Source organism: Vipera ursinii (assembly GCF_947247035.1).
Source record: "Vipera ursinii genome assembly, chromosome: 1".
Classification (NCBI taxonomy): Eukaryota; Metazoa; Chordata; class Lepidosauria; order Squamata; family Viperidae; genus Vipera; species Vipera ursinii.
In genome coordinates this window covers 289208708-289227476 of record NC_139512.1, presented here as the reverse complement: position 1 = coordinate 289227476, position 18769 = coordinate 289208708, and the positions used below count along the sequence as shown (strand labels likewise).

General features: G+C 35.7%; 2 protein-coding genes across 19 annotated transcripts in view; one reads left to right on the top strand and one right to left on the bottom strand.

The window, feature by feature from the left end:
* The window catches only part of AKT3 (AKT serine/threonine kinase 3), a 181080-nt gene that overhangs the window by 151558 nt on the left and 10753 nt on the right, over positions 1 to 18769 (top strand). For 10 of the 18 annotated variants that reach the window (XM_083349923.1, XM_083349922.1, XM_083349918.1 and 7 more), the window contains 2 exons: positions 4651 to 4692; positions 5579 to 5613. In XM_083349923.1, coding sequence (XP_083206049.1) covers positions 4651 to 4692; positions 5579 to 5613 — 77 coding nt within the window. Of the gene's footprint in view, positions 1 to 950; positions 1896 to 4650; positions 4693 to 4970; positions 6705 to 13070; positions 13188 to 14861; positions 15251 to 18769 lie in introns of those variants that run through there. The other 8 variants (XR_014490887.1, XR_014490888.1, XR_014490889.1 and 5 more) reach the window with 8 other exon arrangements.
* The window catches only part of SDCCAG8 (SHH signaling and ciliogenesis regulator SDCCAG8), a 123962-nt gene continuing 119612 nt past the window's right edge, over positions 14420 to 18769 (bottom strand). The window contains exons 18-19 of the mRNA XM_083349909.1: positions 15223 to 15349; positions 14420 to 14485 (exon numbers count right to left, since the gene is read on the bottom strand). Coding sequence (XP_083206035.1) covers positions 14462 to 14485; positions 15223 to 15349 — 151 coding nt within the window. The 3' untranslated portion in view covers positions 14420 to 14461. The remainder of the gene's footprint in view (positions 14486 to 15222; positions 15350 to 18769) is intronic.

Here is an 18769-nt window from a genome sequence, read left to right as displayed (position 1 = left end):
TTCCCCCCAGGCCTTCCCATATCTATTCCTGGGAAGCAGAAAGGTCTGCCAGCAAGAAGAGAAGAAGGTTGATAGTTCATTTAATTTCCCCCTTTTTTCTCCTCCCCTTTTTGTCACCCTATATTCTTCCCAAATTCTTTTTGGTGGGTGTCTTCAATAGTGGAGGTCTATGTTACTCACATTCATCCAAATCGACAGGACCGAGCTGTTATGAGGTATAAAAGACTGCAGAGACAGGAGGGGAAGAATAAGGAGTTATTGGCTGACTTTTATTGTATGTGTATTGAGTATATCTGAAGCTAAGAGATGTTATAGTGGGAAATTTTCATTGATGATTTTTAAACATATTTATGTACTCTGATATACTCTAATTTAAAAAGATAAAAAGCCCCTTTGATTAATACAAGATGGAATGGATGAGTAGGTGGGAATCAGTTCAAGAGTTCGAAGTATTAACCTACAGCAGTGGGAGTCTATTTAATATATTTCTTCACCCTACTGAATATCGAGCATCCTTCTTTTGTAAACCTACTACAAAAGAATTCTGAAGACTTGTTACATTTATATTTTGCACTAGGCCTAATAATTAATCCTATTTTGTTTAGTCCATTCTGCTTCTCGTTTTAATAAACATTTGCAAAAATAGTCTTCAGTTTTACATATCTCTACAAAAGATCATAGTAAACAAACACAAAAATAATTTCATGTTTAAAAATTTCATGTTTTAATAATTGGCAACTTGAAGTATAAAATGTATATTAAAATCTTCCAACAATAAAATTTGAAAGGCAAAATGTGATTTTCCCCCCCACATAACTTCATTGAACTAATCTAAAAAAATGCATTTAAGGCAATATCATTCTAATAATAAAATATGTGCAAATATATGTCAATATAGCGGAACATATTAGTCATTTTTATGAGGCTACCTTTAACCTTCAATTCCACAGATGATGAAGATGGCATGGACTGCATGGACAATGAGAGACGACCACATTTCCCTCAGTTTTCTTATTCTGCAAGTGGACGGGAATAACTTCCTGTTTTGTATTCTTGCTATACAGACATACTCAATTTATCACTGAAAATGATTCCTGAACATCACCACCAGTCCTTGTTATTATTTGGGAGAGCGGAGCACTTTCAGAAATCATTCCTAATTGACCAAGTTCCTTTTTTGATTAATTAGTCTATTTGATTTATCTGCATGAGGTGTTACATTGGTCTAAGTTGACCTGCGGTTACTGCTGTCTCAACATGAAAGTCATAGCAAAAAGCATTCCCCAAATATTATATTAGATGGCAAATTCTCAGATGCATGATTTGTGCACAACGAGCTCTTATTCTCTTACCTTCTCAGAGCAGAGGTTAAAGGGCATGCTGGTCTGTGATACAGTACTTGCTCCCTTCTAAAAGGCAGATCAAAATTCTAAAACGTGATTAATTAGGATGTTTTTTCAAACTGGAGCTTGAAACTAGAAACTATTACAAGATGGTTGTGTACATATGCAAGCTTTTAGTAGATGTATGTCATCACTTGAATCAGTTTTTATCTTTAACGTGGATACAGGCAAAGGACTTATAATTTTGTGTCTGTGTGTGTACACACACGCACACACACATATATGTATAAATTGTTGGATACTATCAAGAAGCAAAAAGTCTGGGATCACCTATTTTCCCATTTAGACTTCCAGATTCATGTGCAATTATGGAGAATGGGACATTTAAATGGAAGAAATTATAACATAAAAGCAGCAAGTGGAGTTGTTTCAACCTCTTATGATTTGTGTCTTGTGCTTTCCCTTTTTTTTGTTGATATTCATCACCCCTGGAGGCTGAAGAATTTAGACAAGCTTAACAACATTGCTTTTCACCAAAATTTGTATACCAAGGTAAACGATTGTTTACCTTTTATGTTTTTTGAGTTTATGAACTAGTTTCTTTTTCTTCAGATGTTTTAATTGAATATTTTGTTACACTTCAGTAGTATTTATTTTTAGTGACAATGATTGTATGTGTCATGTTTGCAATGCTGCTACATCCTAGAAGAGGCTTGCAATTTATTTTATAATGTACAGAAGAACTGTACAAGCTGAACAAAAGAATGCACTTTTTTTTCTATGTGAAAATGTTAACAAAATTCTGAAAGTGTACCTTGTACTTAGAATTTGGTTTTTATAGTTAAACTATTTCATTATGGTCAAGGAAAGAAATCCCAACCCATGTATCCCAATTGTTTGCACAGTCTTTACTGAAGTTGAATGTTGTATAGAAGTTGGATAACCCTTGAAAAATTTTAAGTTACCAAGGCCACAATGATTACAAGAAATGCATTGTAAAGTTTCGAACATTTAGTTAGATTGATAGGAGTATCTGTTTTAAAATACCGTATTAGTTTTAGCCATGACAGATGCAACATTTTTAGTAAACCTAATTCTCAAAATATTTATTAAATAGGATGTTTGAATATTTATTTTTTCATTTAAAAGATTTTTTAAAAAATAAACATGTGACAAAAGGCAATTTATTACATGGCCTTTGGTGACAGGAGTTGAGATTTTCTAATGGAGTTAGTAAGTGCAATAGCACGTGCCAGATTAGCCCTGAAGGATGATCTGTGGGATTATAACTGACAATTCTTGACTTCATTCTTTGTAACTCCTATAATCTTTTAAGCTCTTATATGACTCATCTAAGTCTTACAAAAGCTGTCTTCATGACTTTAAAAAAGTATTTACATGCAATTGTATCCATCTCTTGATGCAGAAAATGTACATACTTTGAAGTATCACTGCAGGCAGTGGAACATGCTAGGGTTATCAAGAGGCTTGTGGGCATTTTATTGAGGCAGCTAGGATCTATGCTTTAAAGAAATGAAGTAGATATCATTGTACTTCTACACTATATAGGTCAGAAATACTGTGTACCTCTTGTGTGGAAGGATTATAGAATAAGGCAAAATCTGCATTATTAAAAATCGTGAAGCAGTAAGGAACCGTCAGAAAGAATGACTAAGAGAAATTTAGTTTTTGATCAGTGTCTTAGTACTATGTATTAAATACGAGTACCCTGTTTCTTCAATAATAGTAGAAGTATTCTCAGTTCAGGAGTTCTAATATGCAAAAATTTCTTTGATGTTCAGATGGAGGTGGTGGTTAATTAGGACCGCTTCTCCTTTTGGCATGGATATATAAGAGAAGTCAGGAGTCTCATACTCCTAGTGTCACCATTGATTTCCTACCTGAAATATGCCAACCTAAGCTAATAAAAAAGCCTGACATACATATTTCTTCTCCTGTGCAGCCCTTATATAAAAGCCTGCACATGGCTCAGTCTTGCTGGATTGGAACAGGCATGCCCTTCCACAGTTCAAGACATTTATTGATTTAGACTGGTGTGTGCCTGGTCCATTTTAGTTTTTTTCCTAATTACGTTATACATAATCATTAAGCAGATATAGTTCAGTACTAAAGTATATATAGATCCTCAGTTTAACAGACTGTTTAGGGGAAAGGAGTATTCATTAAATTTGAATGTCTGTTAAACACTCAGGTTGCCCTCCGCCTTCCACGCTTTTTTCCCCTTCCTAGTGATGAACTACAGGAAAAATCCCTTTCAAATACAGCCCTTCAAGGGAGGTAGTGGTTCCTAGCATCAGTCTTTGGGAGGTTTGGTAACACTTTTCTCTCTAGCTCCTGTTACCAAGGAAGCAGTGGCCAGAGCTGTAAGTGAGAGAAGGGGAAGGAGTCACAGTTGTTCCTTCTCCTCACAATACCTCAGCCTTTTTTCCTCAGCTCAGCTCAGCCCAGCCCCACCCCTCCTCCTCTTATTGCCTGCCAGGTTTTCTCGGTCCCTTTTCTCCTTAACCCTCCCAGGATCTTCACCACTGAATATGTAGACTATGCACCCATCACCCGCCTGATGATACTTGCATTTTCTGTCTCTCAAAAGTTAAACAGGAAGCATATCCATTTTTGAGGGTTTAGCAGCAACTGCTGTCCAGACCATTCCCCGAACAAGGGAGATGTTGTTTATTTTGGGATATTGCCCATGTGAAAAAATTTGTTCACTGTATCCAAAGTCCATTAGTCCTGCACTATTTGTGGTGGCCAATGGTAAATTATTTTTTTAAACATGCTATTAGTCAGTCAGTATGGAGGACTAACATTCCATGCAATCTCATTTTTACATTATACAAATATTATATTTTACATTCTAAATCATTAATACTATTTTTATGATGACTTGATTTTTTTAGTCATAATCCTATCTGATTATAATTGTTTCTACACATTGCTTTCAGAGTTTTGATGTGTCGGCCAGGGAACTTAATGTTGTAAAATGATAGAGATTAAGAAAAAAAATGAAATGTTGAAATACATAAAACAGAATTTCTGTGATCCTTTGCTTTGGTTTTATATAAGGGATATTTTACCTTGTATAGTTAGTCCCAAATCCTAGATTAGTAATACTTGCTTACTAATATGTTATCAAAAACAACATAGACCAGTTATGCTAATATGCAATAAAATATAAAAGCAAATATTAACTCCCCAGTCGAGTTATGCTGTCTACTCAACATAAAATAATTGATGAGTAGCTGTGTATAAAATGAGGCCAATGTGTACTCTTTTTCTTATTTTATAGGCCAAGCTGCCACATTTAGGACACTCGTTGCACCAATATTAGGTGAGTGAGGCTTGATTCAGTTTTCCCGCCCTCACTACACTCACTTTTTAACAGTTTTAACAAGGCTTCCATGTCTCACCCTTTCTCAATACATAATATGGATAGATGAGAGGGGTATTTATAAATATTTACTCTCTTTTGAATTCCTCCTGCCATTCAATCTAATTTGCTAGTTCAGAAGAAATTAGCTTTTGTCCAAAGGATCAGTAATATATTCTATCATCTCATTGTAAAGTCATGTTACTTGAAACATTTGAATGATCCCATCTCTGTTGCAGGGTGCAAACTGGGCTTCAGAAGAGAATATTTCAGCATGACTGCAGTATTGATCAGGGAACACATTGCATTTTGTGCAACACTGATGGGACCAGGCCATTACTTCAAAATCATTCATATTCAATAGTGAATGGGCTCTACCATTCTGAAGTATTCATTGCTTACATCTTAGATTACTTTTTAGATCATTACTATAAATGAATGCTTTGATAACAGTTTTGCTGTTTGCTTTTTTTGAAAAATTCACCAATGAAATAATAGAAGTATCATAGGGTTAGTCTTCAAGTTCTAGATGATCTTCTGAACATTTATGAGATCAATAATATCTTTAATCTTTCCTTGGGTCTTCAGACAACGTCAGTGCTATTAAATACACAATAAAATGTTTTCTGAGAAAAGTTCAACCAACTTTCAATTTTGCTATTTGCTGTTTTGCTGAAAAGGAATTTGAGGAATACGTGATCAGCTGATCAAAAAAAGAGCTTTTGACACTAGATGGCAACACTAAAACCATGTGTCTTATGAACAAAATCCAAAATATAGTGATATATCTCTTTTATATTGCAGTGATTGTAAAGTAATTGATGAAATTAATTTATTTTACCTGCAGCTTCAAAGAGCAATGAACAATACAAGCAACGCATGGTATTGCATTATTTTTGCAGACATGACCCTACACTTTTTCCTTGTGATATCAGATATATTTTCCTGTAATCACTGGGCTTGCACCAAACAGGTTCAGTACCATGTAGTTTCTATATGTTATATATTTCATGTAAAGGACATCATGAGTCTGTTACTTCCCCAGTAGTCTTACAGATCAGGGTCTCAAAGAGAATTTGTACTTTTACAGCATTTTGCTGGGAGCAGTATGCTAACATCTAGCCTTGAAGTAGGAAACAATATTAAACTAAGTTCTGTATGAAATGAACCAGATTAGTCTCTGCTATTTTAACTCTTTAATTCCTCTGTATTGTGTCATTGAGGGAAAGAGATTAATAGATGACCATGTAAATAGCATAAATACATTTTGATTTATATCTTTCCTTCAGGAGTTCAAAGTAACATATATAAGGAGTCTCTCTTCATATAATCCTATGAGATAGATTAGCTGAGAGTGTGACTAGTAATAATAGCCATTGTCAGAAAGAACTGACAGTAGGTGGGCAGAAAGAGAAGACATCCTCTTTTCCACATAAAAGACAGTATTATAGAAAGCCTTATCATAATTTTCTCCAAATCAAATAGCATCTGTCTTTAAATCACAGATTTGCACAGAATTGCAAATGAGTCCATATTATAAAGAACAGAACTTTTGCCATTTTGTATAGAGAAAATATTTAAAAGTCAATATTTAAATTGCCTCTGAATTTATATATTATTAATATTGGGCTGACATCTGTTAGTGAACTAACATTCCTATCCTCCTTCCCTAAAGCTTTCTCAAAGCTGGAATGGAGCAAATGCATGCCTGCTCATCTAATGTTGGATGCAGCCCACTAGTAACTCATCCTGATAAGTGGGGGGGGGGGAAATCCTCCAAAGCTGGCACCTATTTTATATCAATTGCCTGCATTTAGTGTGTTGTCCTCAGAACAAGTCAGTACTAGAAACTTTGTACCTTTGCTTTTTTGTGCTAAGGACAGGATGATGGAAATCGGAAGGACAAAATACTTGAAGCTTACCAGATTGACTAAATTTGCCACAGGTCTATATAATTTGGTTTGGTTTAAAGGTAATTGGGATTTGAATTCATGTTCCTATATGAAATAATCCTTCAGAATGTGGCAGCTAGTCTTCCCAAGTAATACATCAGTATTTTTTTAAAAAAAAGATAGAGCTAACAACATGGCTACAATGCATTTGTAACTTTTCTACCGTCTTGCAGCTTTTTCTGAATTTTGCTACCCTGACACGAGCTTTCAAGAAATTGTATTTTCAGTCTTGTTGGCTCCAGCTTATACTTGCTTCCAGGACATGATGTTCTCTTACACTGCAGCCATCTTGAGGACATCATAGGTTTTGGTTTATATCTAGGTAATTTTTGCACGTAGCTTGGCTTCCCATCATAATTCTTCCAATACATTTTGCTCATTGCAGAGTATTTTATACTTGTTTATTTTTATTTTATTTTTTTAATGAGGGAAAGTGTTACTTCTTGAAGCTGGCAGTTCTTGCACAGGTCATATTCTTCTGCTAGAGTGAAAAATGTAAGCTTTCCTTACTAAGTGCAGGGTCTCTATATTACACCTCATGTACAATTTTGCTGCTACTGTTTGTACTGTCTGCAGTAGAATTTCCTTATCTTGATCCTGGTAGTGCATTTACATTTACAGGTAAGCATAAAATGTAAAATATTTATTTAAATAAAAACTCTAAATTGGTAATTCAATTATCTCCCCTTACCTTTAGAGTTTGTGAAATTTCTTGACCCTGCTAGTTTTTTCAGAAAATCCCTGACAGATCTAGTTAAGGATATTAAGTAGACAAGACTAAGTCCAAGAAACAATTGCATTTGTACTTAGTTGTACTTAGGCTATTTCCTTTAGCATATGACCTGTAAGGATCTAAAATAGCTACAGGTTTTTGTTTTGTTTTTTTTTTACTTTTTGTACACTACTTATCTTTACTATGTTTACCCTTACATATAGGGACCCTTGTTTGTGTATTTATTTATGCACACAGTATAAATAAAGCACAATGTCAATCTGTTAAACTTATGCCTATGTTGTTGCTTTGAAATGCATATGCATATTAAAGTTACATTTTTTTTTTCTATTTTGTTTTAGGATAAAAGGAATTCCATACCCTGTTGAAATGATTGACGTACATAATTTTAAATTACAGCAGATAAAACTGAAGTGGTAGACTTTCTAAAATATAAATCTGAACATACAGTTATACAGACTATAGTTTTAAGAGGCTGGTGCTTTCTTGTGACTGTGTGTGCATCGCCTCATTGTCCATGTGATGGTGTATGTCAGTCTTCATATAAATTATCAAGAAACTGCTCGGTTCTCCCATATGGAAATGTCTCCTTTTAGATAATTCTGTAACTAAGAACATTTATTAAATTCTAATTATATATAAGATACCCATTGTTTAAAGACGCTCACTGTCTAAAAATATGGGAAAGGAATGAAGAAGCCAGAAGGAAACCAGATGCAGAATTTGTTGTATAATTTATACACAGCCATTGTAAGAAAAGCATGCTGGAGGACATATTTAAGAAAAACATTTTTATTTTTAACTGTAACAGAGCATAGCATTCATTATGGAAATGCATTCCATGTATAAAAGAATACAAGTTAAATAGGAAAGATTTTGGAATGAATAATAAAAATTATGAATGGAAACTTATAGAAATGGCAAAAGTAATAAAGTCAAGCTTAAGAACATAAAAAGGCAGTTCAAGAATATGTTGGGTGCTTGTTTCAATAACTGATGAGAAATTATGCATTCTGGTACTGATTCTGCTTTTGCAAAATCATGAGTAATAATTAATTACCAGTTTGTCCCAAACATTTCCTAAGCTTGGAAAATCACAGATTCCAGTAATAGCATCCCTTCACTCATTTCTGTTATTTTTTTCATGCCTAACTCAAAATTATGGAGTTAAGGTATCATCTGTGAACATTAGAGTACATTCCATGTAAAGTAAATATGTAGCTTAATTAATTTATATTAATTTACTTAAAAATTAGAATGTGCTCTGTGTAAAACAATTCCAAAATTTTTAAGAAATAAGTTTGCCAAATTTGTAACATTAAGAATACAATCCTAAAAACTGCCAGTAAGCATTTCAAGAGCCATAGGAGTTTAGATTAGTTTCTGTGACTTCAGCAACTTGAGTTCTTGAGGCCCTCTCAGGCAGTCATCAGAAATCAAAACTGACTTGAAGGCAATCAATCATTTAATAAATCTCCAAGATCTAGGAATGGAAAGCTTTTTTTAAAAAGGAGAGATTTCAGAAAAGATGCTTTGTTCTACACGGTTTCCTACTGCTTGCTGCTTTCAATAAGCATGAAAAATTAAATAAGGAAAGGAATAAATATTTGTTTACTTTCTTTACTTCAACCGTATCAGATTGAAGCCACCAGACTATGTCTTCTGAGTTCTGATATTTTTGCCCTTAGTATTTTGACTACAAAAACACAAACCTTTGGGGAGTTCTCTCAGAAATTGTATATGGTCTCCTGCTTGAGCAGGGCATTGGACTAGATGATCTATAAGGTCCCTTCAAATTCTGTTATTCTGTTGTTATTCTGTTATTATTACCCCATCTAACACCAGCCAGTTCTATTGTTGCAATATTGTTTCATCATGGATCTTCAGAACTTAGCTTTTCTGTTACAGAAACAATAATAGACAGCTACCCAACTCTTCTGTAAAGTTATCCAAAAAGGCATACAATTTAATTATATAATCAACAAGAACTAGAAATACAGTACTGAAATATGGTAGTAGACAGTATAAAAAAGTAGTTGCAAGTATTTTAACTAGGATAAACTATTTTAGAAATTGCAACTTGTAGCAATAAAATAATTGTTGCACGTTAAAGTGGAAAAATAATCTATTTCTGAGGAAGAGTTAAAAATTATGGCACCACCTACAGAAAAGGTCTATCTCTAGTGATTATTTCTGAATTGTTTGGTTGACAAGTTCCCAAACAGTGATCACACTTTTCAGCCAGGCACTTAACAACAATATGTGGCCCTTTAAGCAGCTTAGAATTTGGTCCTTAAAAGTACCCTGTTTTCAAACTGCTTTGGTTTTAAGCTTTTATTGCAAAAAAGCAATGCTGTTTTTATGGATTACAATTATTGGAAACCAATGTCCAAGATAGCTGTATACCTGAAATGAATTAAGACTTCGTATCTACATTGCTGAAGTCATCAGGTACCCAATTGGAAGAGAAAACATTGTCAAATGAAGAGTGCAGGTTTCCAGGGACCCACAGTGGACAGAAGTCAGATCAGATTTAAGGCAATTTGGAAATGCAAGAAAAAGTAAAGAATAGCATATGAGAGTTCAAGTAGCAATGAATCAATGCCTAGAGATTCAACAGTAAGTTTTTATGTTCATTTACATAATACGTGCTTAACTGTATTTTACCATCAGCTTCACATATGAACTGTCTTATTTAAATTGACATAAATACACTATGTGAATTCTGTTTGTAATCATTTACAAGTGATAACTCATTTATACCTGTAAGTAATCACCTGATAAGTTTATCAAGAATGAATCAGCATGTGTGAACAAATATTTGCCAGGGATGCTCGAGAAACAGATTAGCAAAACTCGGAATATTTAACAGTGGAATGCTTAAGAGAACCAAAAGAATAAAAGGATGTGTATTTGGTAAAGAAAGAAATGGAAGTAATGGAGAATAAAAATATGTTCAGAAATGTCTAGTTTTGTCTAAATACATATAGGATCTTAAAATGTTTGAAAGACTAGTAAGAGCTAGGAAAAATATTAATATTGGTTGGAAGGTAGTGGTTGCTAAGTTTGGAGAATGAATGCAAGGTTAGGTGAGGGGGAACAAATTCTTGAGGGACACAGAATGGTAAAAAAAAATATTTTAGGAGGGAAAACAGGGTTATGCATGTGCTGAACCTTCCCACTGAAATCAATGGGATCACAAACCTTAACTTTGTCTGGACTGTGCCTTAGTTATATGTAATCATTTCTCAGTTAAGTCAATATTTATTATACCATGAAAACATTTTATGATCAGAGGTATGTAACTATTCCATTTAAAACACATAAATTAAGATTCCATGTTAGAATTTGAGTTATTGCTCCAGGAAATTCTAATAATTGCATAGCTCTTTGCTAGTCATTTTTAGTTATAAAATGACATGTTACACTTCTGTTTACTTCTGTCAAGCATGTACACATTTATTTATTTGGGTTTTTTAAATCTACCTTACTGCTGAAAATTCAGGGTGGATAATATTAAGAAACATTTTATTCATGTATTTAATAAATATTTATTACATATTTATAAGGGTGAAATGAAATTATTGCTATTTTAATGAATATTCAAAGCAAATGTGTTATTGGTCCTTCTTAGTTTCCAAACATCCCTAAAAACACTGGGTATGAAGAGTTTAAATAACACTGCCTTGGACACTTCAGTATTTATAATTTTTAATGATAGCTAATACTTTGCTATGAGTCACCAGTTTTCAAATAGTCAATTATTATTTTATTTCCAAGAACTTTCATTTTATTATTTGGTACAAATTCTGCGTTGAAACAATACTGTGCAGTCCTGAGATCTTATTTTGCAACTGAATGTCACATTTCACAAATACATCTCTTGTGGTATTTATTCAGAAGTCAGTTGTTCAAAAACTTAAGACTTCGATCAAAGTTTGGTTGTTAGACTTTCCCTTCCTTTCTCCACTATAAGTTCACACATTTTTCCTCTTGCCAGTCAACCCTCTAGTTTGTGTGCTGTCTCCATCTGAAGTCGACTTTTGATTATAGCTAGATTTATAATAAAATTAGAAATTTTGCCTCAAAGATGAGTTCAACAGGGATTTAATTTGAAATTATTCTGAGAGTTCAATTTTTTATGAAATTCTTACCTTGGTGACTGTAACCATCATGGGCATCAGTCAAGACATTCTAGATGCTCAGGATACTCCCCATCAGCCTCCATATTAGCTTTGCTTTTTAAATTTATGCTTCTTTGGCAAATGGACATTTACAAGCAAAGCTGCATCCATTTAGAGTTTTTAATGTGGAAGAATGCATGTGGGGGCTATATGGAATCCAGGTGCACTGAATATAAATGTACATTCTAATACTTTGATTTGCAATGCAGAAACTTTTTATATTTTTAAATTTTAAAAAGAAAAAATAGAGTGAGACATTTATTTTCAGCTTCAAAATACTTGAGTCCTCTTATAAAAATGGGCCAAATGTTATTAAATGCATTTAATATTTCTGCATCATCACTGCCTTTAAGCTGCAGGATAAAAGAACATCCTGTTAGTTTCCTACAACAAAACAGTTTCCCGCTCTGCCCCATGGTGCTTTTCCCGCCTCCAATTTATAAAAATAGCTTTTTGCTTGTCCAGCAGAAATGGTAAGAGGCTCAGCTCCACAGCTTCCTCACCCTGATTTACCATTTGTTGACATGCCTTCACAAGAGTCTCCATCTCGTTGCCACTGGTTGGAACAATGTGAACCAGCAGAAAAGGATATTTTACACAAGGAAATGGAAAACATTCTAGCAATAGCAACAGCATTTAGTCTTGTATACCACTTCACAGTGTTTTACAGCCCTAAGTGATTTACAGAGTCAGCCTATTGCCCCCAACAATCTGGCTTCTCATTTTACCGACCTCAGAAGGATGGAAGGCTGAGTCAACCTTGAGGCGCTCAGAATCGAACTCCTGGAGTCAGCAGTGAGTTAGCCTGCTGTACTGCATTGTAACCACTGCACCGCCACGGCTCTTCTATTTAGACATTCTACTTTGCACAGACAAGGAACGTGGAAGTAATGTTGTCTTTGCGAGTGGGTGGGGGAAGGGTGTGACTTCTTTGACTCCAATTGCTTCTTTCTGTGGGATCATCCATTTCTGGTTGTTGGCTTCTATAGCTGTAGCTTCTTTTGTGAGAGCTTGGAAACCTGATTCTCCAGGTTTTGTTTTTTAAATTGTTAAGAATAACCACTTGACCTAAAGAGAGGATGCTGCCCTGGGTGAATATCAGTCTGCTTCATGCTGTGGAACACAAAACAGTGGGAAGGAGAGGGTGAAATTGACTAGGTTTCCTCCTTTATGGCAGCTGAGGTTCTCCAGAGAGACCCCAGAGGCAATGGAATTGGTTCTCTCTGCCTCTGATACATTACTGACAGTCAAATACAAAAATCTCACAAAGGTTATTAAATAAGGAAGTAGATTACTAAATTTTAGGGCCCAATTTAGCTCTGGGCTTGCTAGGCTGAAGTTGCCTTCATTCTCCTCATACTGTAATAACTATTTGATGAACAACAGACAGCTTTCTTTCTCCCAGATAATGAAGAATGTGCAGACGTTCTGAATTTGCACTGTTTTTTCAATCAACTCTCCTCTTTCCAGAATCAGAATATTAACAGCCTCCTTTCTTCCTTCCCCACCAATTACGAAGCCAGGCTGGGGAACATGTTCCACTTGCTGGGGAGATGGTGGAGGGTCCAGGGTACTAACACTGGAGAGGTAAAATCTTTTTTCTGTCAAAATTGCTCCAAAAGATGGAACATGCAGGGAATCTAGAGATGCTGGCAGTTCCACGTGCTTTTCCAACATGCAGCACAAAAAAGTCAAATCAAGAACAGGAGTGGTGTCTCAGGACAGCACAGCTCTTTTGTACCGTATACCTGCTGAAGAACACTTACAGCAAAGATGTTAGCTTTGTGGTGATAAGGCAAATCCATACTTTAAGACTATATTTATAGATGTGAGTCCTAGACAGATGGTAAAGCCACAGATGGGGACTGAAAAAATCAGCCACTTCCACAGCCATATATATTTTTCTTTCAATTCAGCCCAACTTTAATATATAAAGTTTGCTTAAACTGACATTTATTAAACATAAAGGTTTGCTACCATCATGTTGAGTTCTAAGGAGAATATGATATATGTAGGAATAGCAGCCTCAATAGAAGAGTTTTGTCTAGGAATTATATATTATTATACCCATTTATCTGAAGAGAAGAAAAATCAATGATCATCAAACTATAAAGCCACTGAGAATGTCATTTATATTTATCTGACCTGCTGCTGTTGTTTTAAACTAATATCTTAAGATTGTGTACTTAAGTCTTCAAACACCACGCTTAGTGCAAACAACACTACAGTCCAATCAGGGGAGAGGCATTTATGATCTTTTGCACATAAAAACAATCATTAATAAATACTGCAGACTGTACAACAATACTAAGCTCCAGAGCTGTAGGAAGAGAAACTTCTGATCATCTTGCAAAGACAGAACAGATTTCAACCTTATTGGGGGAACTGTTCCTCACTCATGGGGCAATAATACTATACCTTAATTCAGAGGTGATGCGTATATAACCTCTCTCATCAGGGCAAAATATCTGATAAGAAAATTATGTAAAAATGAGGAATATTGGGGGCGGGGAATAATATGGCATTTAAAGCTGGTTTTGATCCAGTATAACCTCTATGCATGTTTCAAGTTCCATCCAAAAAAAAAAAAACAACCTACACAGGTGTCAATCATCTAAAAGTACAAATAATTCCTCAGAAATTCAACCAGAACTGTCTTCTTGAGAGAGGACAAACAAATTATTGAGCATCTATAAGACATTGGGTCTGAATATTTGACAATCCAAGACAGAAGGGATGACTTTCCCAGCAAAGGAAGACATATTGATAAATGCTTAACGATCTAAGCACATCAGGTCTTTATGCTGAAAAACGGTGATTGGCATTTTCCTTCTCTGATGTCTTCCCCGAAGTGTTTTCAACTATGGCTGTGGGGCAGAGGATAACTGAAAGAAAAACAAAAGATGGGCATTTACCACTTGTAGGGATCTGCATCCTTACGTGATTTTTCTGTGTTTCTCTTATTTTTTTAAAAAAAATTAGTTGACAATGAATGAATATCCCGTAAACAGGTTTTAAATCTTTTTGCTTGTATTGATTGTGTAATTGACAGGTCAGAATTATATTTTACAATAATACGTTGTAAAAAAAAAGGCTTCCGTGATTTCTCTTTTCCCTTCAAAAGAGGCAACAGATTTGTGCTAGAATACAATTTTATGAGCTTTATCAAAGAATGGAGAATTGTATCAAATCAGGAAATTTTTGTTTAAAGTTTAAAAAAATTAAAGCACTTTTGTGAAATGGTTCTCTTCATCTTTATAGACTACTGCTGTGAATGGCAATATTCCTCAACCCATGTTTTACCACTTTAGCACAGCCAATAGAAACAGTATGATGTATTAATGACTGGGCATAATCACCTGCTGCAAAAACAAATATATGCTGAATGTTAACAGAAATAAACTCAAAATGGGTCCAAGAAACAAGAGAGATGAAATCAGCAACTCTATAGTAGTTCCATCAGGAAAAGAAAAGAAGGTGGAGAGCATTAAAAATTCTGATTCCATGAGAAATGAGAATGCCCGTCAACCATGCTGTATCAATAAACTGAAAAGAAAAAAGGAGGAAAAATTGGTCTGCATGAACTAAAGTCATGAACATTTCTCCTGGTTTTCAGGGGTACCTGAGTCCGAAGAAAATCCACCTCTTCTGTAAGTATTTGCCGCTCTTTGTATAACTCATTCTGTTTGTTGAGTAACTCCACAAGCTGCTGGGCAGAAGACTGGCAATGCTTGTCAAGCTGGTGTAATCTGGATCAAATATATACAAAATAACAGAATTATAAATGTAAAGAGAGCAAATTTGCAAGAGGTGTTCTTTGGATGCCTTTCCCTCTATTATGGAAACATTGCCAGGCTACATTCACTAGCTTGTTGAAGCAAAGTTAATAGCACACAGAATAACAGCTGAAAGGGACCTTGAAGGTCTTCTAGTCCAACCCTCTGCTCAAGCAGGAGATGCTGTATCATTCCAGACAAGTGGATGTCCAGTCTTTTCTTAAAAGCTTCCAGTGATGGAGCATCCTCGACTTCTGAAGGCAAGCTGTTCCACTGTTCTCGCCGTTAGGAAATTTCTCCTTAGTTCTAGGTCCGTGGTGGCGAACCTATGGCACGCGTGCCAAGGTGGCACGCAGAGCCTTCTCTGTGGGCACGCGTCCCCTCACCCCAGTCCTAGGCCTTCAGCTGAGTTTTATAAAACCTTTTCGCTTTAGGCCTCCAGTGCCATGTGCAAAAAAAAAAAAAGGTTCAATCAATCAACTTCAACTTCTCACGGGGAAAAAAAAGATCTCGCAAAGTTGGAATTGATTGATTGAACTTTTTAGTCCCTTTTTAGTCCCACCCAGTCTGCCATTACCACCGCAGCCACGCCCACCCAATGGGCCACGCTAATCCGGCACCCAAGTGGGTTTTGGGTTGCAGTTTGGGCACTCGGTCTCTAAAAGGTTTGCCATCACTGTTCTAGGTTGCTTCTCTCCTTGATTAGTTTCCATCCATTATTTTTGTCTTGTCTTCTGGTGCTTTGGAAAATAGGTTGACCTTCCCTCTTCTTTGTGGCAGCCTCTCAGATATTGGAACACTGCTATCATGTCACCCCTAGTCCTTCTTTTCACTAGACTACACATACCCAATTCCTGCACCCGGTCTTCGTCTGTTTTAGCCTCCAGCCCCCTAATCATCTTTATTGCTCTTTTCTGCACTCTTTCCAGGGTCTCAACATCTTTTTTTATAATATGGTGACCAAAAACTGGATGTATTATTCTAAGTGTGCTCTTACTAAGGCTTACTAAAGCAGTACTAATACTTCATGTGATACACAATGCACAATGTACTATAATATATCATATTCCTATTCAGAGCTAGGAAACAGTATAGCTTTACAATTATTGTTGTAAATTATGTATGTACAATTTATAATATTGATTGTAAAAATATAATCCGGACTTAGATCTATTGAGATTCTGATGTGTTTAATTAAATAAGGTCCTCCCTCCCAAACTAAACAGCTATGCATTTATCAGCCCAAGATAACCATAAAACATATACGGTACATAATAAAAAAAATCACTCAACGTCTGTCTCCTGGTTATAGACATACCCCATGTTGTAATGCAATGTTACTAAAACAGTGGTTGGTGCAAACAGCACTTATCAGTTATATGACAACCTGGACCCTCTACACATTTTGCCAGAAATGAAATTCCTATTTTTTCACAGTTTAAAATAATAGCTACAGAATAGATATTTGAGACAGTCAAAGGGAGATGTATAAAACCAAACCCTGGAGCCATTCAACCTACTCTTTACTCTCTGATGTACACATATATTTGATATTTGCCTTTAATCAAGGCAAACCTTATTGGGGAAAAAAATCTTAGAATATGTCTTTTGGGATGATCCAAGAGCATTTTCATGCTGTCTATTAAGACAACTGTTTAATATTTTTGAAGGGTAGAGTTCATTGATTTACATGGTTTCCCAGAAAACTGTCTGGACAACTATCTGTCAGTGATATTTGAAAATGGATCAACAATACATTGGAATTTCTTTTCCAATTTCTGTACTAATTCTAGTTTTCATAGTTGTGAGGCTTTGGTGTTTGTTTTTTAATTGATTTAGGCTGAATTTCTCTTGCCTAAGCAATGGGGAAATTTCATGGGTTGTGTGTGCCCCTTTCCAATTTTATGAATCAAATCCCTAAGTAGACAAGAAAGCCTTTTTTGAACTAGGCGTGCAGGTGCCAGCCACATCAACGATACAATGGAATTTCTTTTCCAATTTCTGTACTAATTCTTATTCTAGTTTTTATAGTTGTGAGGCTTTGGTGTTTGTTTTTTAATTGATTTAGGCTGAATTTTTCTTGCTTAACAAGGTTTGCAAGTCTTTATAAACTCTTTTATCTGCTGTCCAAACATACAGCATCCTTTGGAACCTCTTTTCTCATTTGTATTCCACAACAGCCATTGTAAATCAATTCTAATCTGTTCACCTACTTCACTCAATCTTGAATAAGAAACATGTTTTGACTGATTTATCCTTTTCATTCACCTCCTGTCTACCTCCTGTAGCAAATGTTTGACCTGGTGTTTTTTTTTTGGTCTGATTGATGATTTGTTTATTTTGATTTTGGCATCAGGATGACTCTGGACAGCTTGTTTGCTTTTTGGCCACACAACAGCTATTTATTGCCACAAGTAGCCAATTCAAACATGGCACTTTCGGAAGGAGAAGCCCTCTCAGCCACTTGGTGATGGGGCAACGTGTTCTGCCCATCACCCTTCTGGCCCCAAGCAAGGGGCTTTCAAGGACTGGGACATGTTATGGTACTTGTTTCTTAGTTCCCTCCTACTGAGGACAGATGAGAAGAATAGTCAGCCCAACAAGCAGCATTAAAATACCACTCCCTGGTTCTGCTATATCTCTGTGCTTCTGCTTATGTTCTGAAACTGGGAATACAACTAGTTATTTCCACAGCCAAAGTGCTGAGCTGGAGAGGCAGATAGCAGTCATAAGCAGCCTTGCTTTCTTTGCCCAACTGCAGCAGCAGTTGGACTGTCTTCTGCCCAAGACATGCTTTTTGCCTTCCATCCCTGCTTTTGAAGACAACTGCTATAGCCAATAAAAATTACTTGCCTTCTGATGGACATCTGTGAAATTAAGAAATATTGCTTCATTCTAGTGCTTGGAGATTTGGGTAGGAACCTGAACCTGCCAGGGGTGCCGCAGAGTATGGTGAAAAAAGTCAAGATGGTGGCCATAAAAGTGTGATCAAAATTTGCTTTAAAAAAAATGGGCAGCGCTTCAACTGTACCATCACAGCCACCATCTTGACTTTTTTTTAACCATACCCTGTGAACACTCTTACGATCCGCACTGCTACTATGCAGGGCTTTGGACACAGCTCCCACCCTGAAGCCTGATCCAACAGCCATTAGAACAGACTGATTTCCTCTAGCTCCAAAATGGGAAGAGGGCAGTTCATGCAACCTCCCAGATGACCATTCAAAAATAAATAAATAAATAAATAAATAAATAAATAAATAAATAAATAAATAAATAAATAACAGAGAACTAACAAGTTCTGATTCTGGGATAAGGGGGTAAAGAGGAAGTGAAAAGGCTGTCAGGTTCATGTCCTGACTGAGATGGAAGGGAGAGGAATGAAAGACTGGG